The 8,611-nt window shown below is 48.7% G+C and overlaps 4 protein-coding genes across 4 annotated transcripts; 1 reads left to right on the forward strand and 3 right to left on the reverse strand.

Annotated features, from left to right (window-relative positions):
* Nucleotides 1–17: 17 nt before the first annotated feature.
* On the forward strand, nt 18–911 carry MELLADRAFT_95677 (uncharacterized protein; the record flags this gene model as incomplete). Its single annotated transcript, XM_007418237.1, has 4 exons — nt 18–65; nt 121–504; nt 568–708; nt 792–911. 4 exons carry the CDS (start codon nt 18–20, stop codon nt 909–911), a joined length of 693 nt encoding a protein of 230 aa, XP_007418299.1.
* A 257-nt stretch (nt 912–1,168) lies between these two features.
* Nucleotides 1,169–1,507, reverse strand: MELLADRAFT_95678 (uncharacterized protein; the record flags this gene model as incomplete). Its single annotated transcript, XM_007418238.1, has 2 exons — nt 1,169–1,294; nt 1,340–1,507. The coding sequence occupies 2 exons, from the start codon at nt 1,505–1,507 to the stop codon at nt 1,169–1,171; spliced, it is 294 nt and encodes a 97-aa protein (XP_007418300.1).
* A 3,509-nt stretch (nt 1,508–5,016) lies between these two features.
* Nucleotides 5,017–6,117, reverse strand: MELLADRAFT_69302 (uncharacterized protein; the record flags this gene model as incomplete). The annotated part of the gene is made up of 3 exons (XM_007418212.1): nt 5,017–5,039; nt 5,075–5,464; nt 5,517–6,117. The coding sequence occupies 3 exons, from the start codon at nt 6,115–6,117 to the stop codon at nt 5,017–5,019; spliced, it is 1,014 nt and encodes a 337-aa protein (XP_007418274.1).
* A 546-nt stretch (nt 6,118–6,663) lies between these two features.
* MELLADRAFT_69303 (uncharacterized protein) lies at nt 6,664–8,147 on the reverse strand (the record flags this gene model as incomplete). The annotated part of the gene is made up of 7 exons (XM_007418213.1): nt 6,664–6,677; nt 6,854–6,957; nt 7,025–7,201; nt 7,254–7,363; nt 7,426–7,578; nt 7,635–8,021; nt 8,082–8,147. 7 exons carry the CDS (start codon nt 8,145–8,147, stop codon nt 6,664–6,666), a joined length of 1,011 nt encoding a protein of 336 aa, XP_007418275.1.
* Nucleotides 8,148–8,611: the final 464 nt, after the last annotated feature.

The raw sequence follows: 8,611 nt of genomic DNA on the forward strand, positions 1-8,611 counted from the left end.
CCCAATTACTCCACAAAATGCGATCCGGAGTCCTAATCACGGCCACCCTCCCCGTCACCAGCGTCGTCAGTCTGATCATTAAGCGTATCATTTCCCTGTTTACTGACGTACGCCATGTAGTCTACCCGGCGAACACCCGGTGTGCTCGGATGGCACCAGGCCGAGACTGTGCTAGTACTTGGCCAAGCTGACGGGCATCTCGACTTTGAACGCATGGCGGCGATCACTTTTTGCAGTGATGAGAGTGTGCTCCAACGTGACACTACTTATACAATCACTGGACAATTCGGTCAAGATCCAACTACCAAAAGGCCGATGCTTCGACACAATGCAATGAGTCAGGTCGACGTCGGACCCTTTGCATCTTCACTCGACAACCTCGCAGGTAGAGCACACCTGAGCGCTATTGGTCAAGTCAAGTCTGTACACTTCGAGGAGGGCACGAGAATGGGCATGCCCTGGAACGCAGTCGTTGTCGTGAAACATGACTATGTTGATCCTCTAGTGAGTTAATCCACTTTAAACATCTCTTCGCATTGCACTCACAAATCCCTATGCTTCACAGAGACCGCCGGGCCACGGCAGAACCACTTTCGACATTACACTCCCCTCCCCTCGTACTGGGGCGAACTGGACGTTGGTGTCACTGTGTGCATCAATGCGAGTCTCATCGGGAAGGACAAAGAGACATCTAGTTTCGTTGCCCAGGTTAGTTCCTTATCAAAGTTAATTGTTTACCAAACTTAACTTTGATCTCGCGCAACAACAGATTGAGCACTACACTATCGTAGGCAGTTGCATACCTGTGGTTTAAACGTCACGCTGCGACCTCGGCTTCGAGTGCTCGCCCTCAATCAGTGCTGTTTAGACATTGGCTCAATGAGCCACTTGGTTACCGCGCCCAGCCCTAGAGCCCCTCAGCACGCACTACACAAGATTGCCATACTTGCCCAAGCGATTGAGCATAATAGATATTCACAGTATTATTGATACGCATTTTAATGTTGAATACGCTGTCATCAATGAATACGTTTAAGCTGCCTTTCATTGAACCCATGTCTCCTTCTCCTCCACAAAGGCCACCACGTCGAGGTTAGTGCTAAGACATGTCAAAGGAATGACTGTTAGCCATGTGCCTCCCCAGACATTAAGGGTCTAAGACACTTACTCAGTCTTCTAACATTTCATCCTCATTTGAATAGGCTTCCCATTCATCTGACTCAATTTCATCATTGAGACCCCATGAATCATCGTCACTGCTTTCCACGGGTTGATCTTCCATGATCGCTTCATGCTGCGAATCATGGCCTTGTGAAGCACTCAAAAAAGCCTTACTCACAATGTTCAAAGTTGAATTACCCCTCCCTGGCGTCAATGACACTGTGACATTTGCCGAGCTGGTGCACCTGGACAAAGCCACGTATAGTTGACCGTGCGAAAACACGTTGTTCGGAAGTGCCACCAGGACCTTGTTGAGACTTTGCCCCTGTGCCTTGTTCACGGTCATGGCAAACGCTAATGAGACTGAGAACTGATATTGATAAAAGGGTATAGCAAACTCGCCGTCGCCAGAATGTAACGATTTGATTTTTGGAAGCATCAGCATGCTACCTTTTTGCGCACCAGAAACAATCCGGCAGCGTAGAGAAGTCTTGCCACACTCTGTTACTACTAATCTTGTCCCATTGCATAAACCTTGCGCCAAATTTAAGTTTTGAAGCAAAATTATGACCACCCCTGGCTTGATCGTCAGCCTATGTCTTGGGAAAGACGCCAGACTATAAGAATTCAATATTTCAGGCGAAACCTCCTCGACATAGTCCTCGACCATGTTATCTATCGACAAATACTCCGACTCGACACCTTCCACGTGATTCAATATTTTGTTGTTGATTGCATTAACATCATCATTCAGCGGCGTCAGTATGCATCTTTCCGAGTAATAGTCGCTTAACTCTCGCCAGTTGCCAACCTTGATCAAACTGTTCAACTGATTGTAATGCTCTACGTTCAACTCCCTGTCGAAAGCTTCTCCATTTTTTGTTAAGTGTACGTTACATTGCAAAATGTCGACGAACTCGTGATCATTCTCTTGCTGTGTCCCACTGCCAATTGCTAACAGCCACTTTCCGAAAGCAATGTTTGCATCGACCTCCTGGTCCGATTGACCGGGGAGTTTCCTCAATCTGACATTAACATCGAGAGCGTACTTGGTAATTTCAGGCCACAGCTTTGAGTTTTTCAAAGACGCCCTCGCCTGTCTAGCGATGCTTGCCCGCGGAATCACTGGAAGTGTCTGCCGGAAATCCCCTGAAAACAGCACACACAGTCCGCCAAAGGATTCGCAGCTACCCCTCAAATCCCTCAGACTGCAATCAACACATTCGATTACATTGATATTTTGCATCGCAATTTCATCCCAAACCAGAAACCGAGCCGCTTTCAATCTTTGTCCAGTTTTATCGCCAATGCCGAAGTTGCACATTATCGTGTTGTCCACTTGTAGGGGCACCTTCAAAGCCAAATGCGCTGTCTGACCTTTAAGGAGAAGCAACGCAGCGATCCCGGAAGACGCCACTGACACGGTTTCAATATCGTTGACCACACTGTGATGTAACAGAGCATTTAATACAAAAGTTTTTCCCGTCCCTCCGGGGCCATCGAGATAAAACAAACCGCCAGATTGCTGGCTCAGACAGCTCGTGACCGCTTCAAACACAGTTCTCTGCGCGTCGTTCATCTGCGTCATTGCGGTAGTCAGTGCTGCTTGGCTGGCCTCAACAGTGTATTCCACGCCGGTGCCAGGCTGATACAGATCGCCCAAATAGCAAAGCAATTCCATATCCTCTTCAGGTAAGCCTGCCTCACCAAGTGACATGTCCATCTCTTGTAGACAGCGTCTAAGCCGATGTAATCCAAGAGCCTCAATCGTAGCTTGGTCCACTTGCAAATTGGGATGTAGCCGCGTAATATCACGTTCGCAATCATCGCTCAAGTGATGTTTGTTTGTAAGCCACAGTGTCATCGGGTCTGCTGGAGGTGAGTGTTTCAAGAGGAGAGCGAAAAAGTTTCGAAGCTGCCCCCCTGTCTGCCAAGACGCTGCTTCTTTCATGGAGGCTGCGTAATGCTCATCCCCCAACAACAGGCCGTATTCATTTGCCGCTTCGCGATACGTGTTGAAGACCACGCCATCCACGGTTCTGATGTCATCAAACCCTGTCGGTCCACGCACATGTCCAAGCAACAGACGCAAATAATACCTCTCTCCAGTGTGAATGGATGCGAAGTACGTCCGCGATACGGTGCCCGTTACATTGACGCGGTCATGCCACTCATGTTTCTTTTCATTCCATGTGAAATGGCTAGGAAATTCGCTATAGAGCAAGGTCCTGGCCCGGACATTGGACTTTTCGATGAGGTGATCCTCTCTGTTCAAGCGGAAAAACTCAGTCAACGTCGTCCGAGCAGCCCGACCACTCTCAATATTTTCTTGTAATTGATCTTCGTCCACCCAGGCTACGTTCTGTGCATCCTCCAAATGCAACGCAAGACGCTGCACGGCAGGATACCTCCCCGCGATGGCATAAGCGTAAAGTCTCCAAGCCGCTGTTCCAGATCATTTGTCAACAATGAAAACAGTGCAGTGTTCAAGAGAAATACTTCACCTTCGGCCGCGCTCACGTATCTTCCATCTAGGTAACTAAGCGTCTCATCGTTTTGCGTGAAACTAACGGCTGATCTGTCGTGTCCCTTGGATATATATTTATACAGATATTTCACGGCTTTGATGCCTACCGGTATTTCCACGTTGATGTGACATTCATACCTCAAGAGTAAGTACGGGCTATAGGGAACGACATCGGAATTCGAAACAATCCGACCATTCTTTTCAATTGTTCTCCCGTTGTTCGGACGCTTGTAAGTAGGGTACGAGTTTTCTGAAACGGTGGTGACTTCTCTCTTTTCATGAGGATACCCGTATTTGCATGCATTATTCTTCCAACACGCTCTTTTACGACACGGGCCATGAATCATATGTTGTGAAACTAAAGCGTGTAGACGTGGATGGGTGATAGGATCTGGTATGTCAGCTGATACTTGTAAGTCAATCTTCTGCGCTGTCCTCGGCGTAGAATCCTTGTCCATAATCAGTATCAGGTGGGCATGAGGGAGAGCTCTCTTCTGAAACTCAATAGTGTACACATAGGATAAACATTTGCCAAACCTCGACCGCTTTGCTACATCATCGAGCAAAGCTTCAAACTTCAAGTTAAAGACTCTCGCAATCAAATCGGGTCGATCTTGTGGCGTCTGCCCAGGTCCGAGTTCTCGAACGATCTCCGGCCACGCTGGATTCGTGGTCATCGTGATAAAGTAGGAAGGTTTCCCATGTATTTTCACTAAAGACATTGCATCATGATAAAGTTCATTCATGTACCTTGCACCTCCAGTAAACGTCGACGGAAGAATGACAGCTTTGGAAGGCAATAAATCGCGAGAACCTAAGGCCTCAACGACTCCATTATACATAGCAGATCTGAGCTTGACTTGATTATTTCTCAAGAATTGCAGTCGCCAATATTCTACACAGACATACATATCGACCAGAACCTCCTGAAAGAGACGTCCCGCCGCGAGAATAGCCGAAAAGACGGACGGTCTCGAGAACAAAATCCTCGCGAACCACTCCAAATTCGTGATCTTTCCGTGCCGTCCTAGAAAACATCATAAAGTCTGTTTAGTGTTACCACACCGATACTCACGTATGACTGTAACTCTGACTTACTCGCGACACCCGGCTGCCGATAGTGCTCATCAAAACCCTGTGTTCCATAAGGAAGCAGTATCGGGTATCGCAGCGCAAGGTAAGAGGTATGTAGATCGGATATTGGCTTTAAACCACCCTCCTGACGGTACAGGATGATGTCCCGAGTGTTTTCCCCAACCAAGTCATCACCCTCCATAATCACGGCGACCTCGTCCGCGGTTGGGAAGTTGTAACGATGGGCGTCACGGTTATGCAAATCCATTGATTTCAGCTTCATTGCAATATCCGGATTGGTTGCAATAATACTGCCGGCGTACTTAAACATTCGGGCGAAGGGGTTGACCTCATAGAAGAACTTCATAAACCTCTCAATAATTGTTGTATTCAACGGTGTAGTCCTCGCACGCTGGGTTTGATTGTCGAGGTCGGCATCATTGTTGAGTCGATTAGATCTCCGAGTTGCCCTATCAACTACTTCCTCGTGACCTCCGTCCCCCGTCACGTACACTTGCGAAAAGGCCGCACGCTTTCCATCATCAGGCAGTAGCCCTGAAATGTTATGATGGAGGGCCCCATGAATCCTGAAAGTATAAACGCCCAAGGGACCATTCACAGAGTTGTCAATATCGGTGCCGAGAGACGTAAACGACAAGGCGTTATTGTATCGCCTGATGTTCATTCTGAATTCCCTTGCGGCTGCAAGAACAATGTCAGTTTGGCCGGCGAAGGAGTCAAAACCATAGCTTACCGTCCGTATCATGCGTTAGCAAGTCGTGGACAAACTGCGGCGTCACATTCATGCCCGCATACTCGGCTGGTAGGTGTACTTGACCCTTCTGACAACATTCGCGATATGCATAAGGTTCTGACTTTGAGGCGCTGTCCGGTCGCTCTTCTTTCCAGTGTAACGCATTGCAGCCGGTGCATACGTCATCACAGTGGCTCAGTCTGTGAGGAATTTCAATAGCCAATCTGGTCGTGATTGACGCCTCGGTATTTTGTGAGTCTCTTGACACAGCGAAACCCGAGTTTGGCCTCCTCGGTGCTGGAAGTAAGCGTGGCAATCCTCGAGGGCGGCCTCTGCCACGTCGCCGGCCTCGTCCGCCCCTACTGGCTACAGCACCTTCTTGAATTGGCTCGGCGTTCGCACCGCGTCCGCGACCTCGCCCTCGACTACGTCCGCTTCCGCGGCCTTGGTTTTCACCACGACCTCGTTCACTTGCGCTCGACGTGACCCTCGACGAGCCCCGTGGTCGTCCACGTGACCGACGGCCAGTCATTGAATGAGAGGATCTATCAGCGTCGTTGATCGGAATAGAGTCGCTGCGTTCAGCTTTCCCGCAGTACATAGGTGAACCCGCGTACAATGGAAATATTCGAGAATGGGCGGCCGTTAGTCGTACTGATGGTTGTAAAGTGGCCCCGCAGAGGAAGTAATGCAATATTAAAACGGGCAGATGTATCAATGTCATGGTTTGGACTTGAGATTGCATCAAATTGGTAAACAGGACGACATAGTGTTCTACATAATACCATCTGCGGAAGGTGTCACGTCACAGCATTTCATTTGATATGGGCGTTTGACTCCATGAAGCTTTCACATTAGTGACACATGACTTGTGAAAGCATCACCCTTTGCTACTGGCCTTGTCGCAAGTGAAGTAACAGACCTGAAAACCTTTTCTCACATTGTCAATGTTGCCGTTGCAGAGCCGAAGTAGTCAGGCGGAGGTCGTATGGGAAATTTTCTTACGGTAATGACAGTAGGGTTTTATTTCCAAGAAAACAGACATTGATAGAGAAAGACAGTTTGAGTTATGGCATATAACATGATTCAGGTCCTTGAGCATAGCTCACTACGTGACAGTGAGACTCTGATATGCCAGGCAGACTAATTATAGACCGATACCTAGAACATTGGAGTGAGAAATCGACAGTGAAACAGAGTTATAGAATAGAGGTTTGGGTAAAGAAAGTAATAGTACGGCTCGGGGAACACCTCGGGATACACAAAACCAGGTAGCAAGCAGTGGACGTTCAAAACCCCTCCCAAACATGATAACCGCCAAAACATAGATCAATTACCCCGTGGGCGTTTGCCGTTGGAATTGGCGCTTGCACGTGCAGACTGTCGCACATTTCCGTTGGCATCAGTGGAGGCACCGGCGGGATCTAACTCTTGGAGGATACTGTTCTTGCAAAATATCCGTAAATTAGTCACCCAAAGGAGATTTCGCATTTAGGCAGTGAACGTACCCAACCAGCGAACCCGCGTTTATCGGTTGTTCTGGGGAATCAACAGGCGTAGGGACGGCCGAGGATCCCGATGCCTCGACAAACGGCAAGAAGTGAGATTCACTAATCGCCGCCGTCCGGGTTGATTCGGTAGGCGAAGATGACGGCGGCTCATACGCAGTGCCTTGCTCGTCCGGTCTAAAACGGAAAATGTTAGTTGGCGAAACAAAATAAAGAGAGTTTCACGAACCTAGGAAGCCTAATTTGACCAGCTCTGGTGGTACGTGATTGGCCGGTTGCACCTCCGGGAGATGGTGAATTGATGTTTTCGTGGCCGGTCGCCACGGACACCGAATACACCTATGACGTGAGAGCGAGCATGAGCAATGTACGGTGCATAAGCGATGATCGTCGGGACTCACATCAACCTGCAAAAGGTGACGGCTTCGGTCACGACCCGTTATAAATCCTGTTAAGGACACTTCCCGTCCACGCTGGAATAAATTCTGTGTCTTGATGAGGTTTCTGACTGGACGACACCAGTACTCAATGTTAAACTCAACATTGGCCGAAGTCTGCAGTCAAGGAGTCAGCATCCGACCTAAACCTGAGCACAAGCGAGTGAGCTTACAGTAGGATCCCAATCAGTGTGCCTGACAATGCACACCGTCGTTGGCTTACCACCATAAGGCTTTTCAATCAGGGTGCGACGTTCGGTGATCACACCGATGGAGCTTATCGACGTATTGTCGACCAGATTTCCAGGGAAAGTCTCTGAATTGCCCACGTGAATGTGATGACTCATCTCGTGAATGAAATGGGGGGGCTGAGCATTGTTTGGAGCAATAACCTTGCACTTCAACGCATACATCTCGGAAACGCTCAAACCGACTCCCAAGCCAGAATAAGCCGACAATAGGATTGGATGTTCCAGTGCTGACTGACCATCGATTCCGGCGCAATTGAGACCGGAATGAACGGTGCGAAAACCAGATTGAGCCACGAGAGTGCTAGCGATCTGCAATCACATATGCGGTAAGCATTCCGGCTGGGCATGTACAGCATAGCCATGACTAACCTCTTCGGTAACCTCGAAAACTCCGGATGAATAGGCAGGTTGTGAACGACGAGCGACGTTAGACATTATAGAGGGTATGGTAATACGAAGTAATGAAAGTGAGGCAGGTGCGTCAATTGTTATTAAATAGCAAGGGAGCGGAAAAGAGCGTAATGCGTGTTGGTGTGCAAAGCAGTGAAATTAAATAGAGTAGGCAGTGAAATGAATGGATGGCAATGGGAGTGCCTATAGTGAAGCACAAGAGTTGCCATTTATAGGCGGCAGCGGCTTGCTGATGAGTCCCGACTAAGCGCAACAATTACGGCTTGCACTGGCTCCAGGTGTCAGCGATACGCATTGCCAAGTGGACCCTGGATGGAAATACACACATTCCAATCTAAGACCCTGTCCGACAAACCATGAATAGGCAACAGACCGCATCGAGATGCTGTGCCAGGTCATTGGTTACACTGTAAAGCTCGAATAGACACTGTTTGCCGAAGAAGCTAGGGGTCTTGCTGGAGACCCGGCAGAGATCACACGTTTGTGAT

This window comes from Melampsora larici-populina, assembly GCF_000204055.1.
Source record: "Melampsora larici-populina 98AG31 unplaced genomic scaffold MELLAscaffold_87, whole genome shotgun sequence".
Classification (NCBI taxonomy): Eukaryota; Fungi; Basidiomycota; class Pucciniomycetes; order Pucciniales; family Melampsoraceae; genus Melampsora; species Melampsora laricis-populina.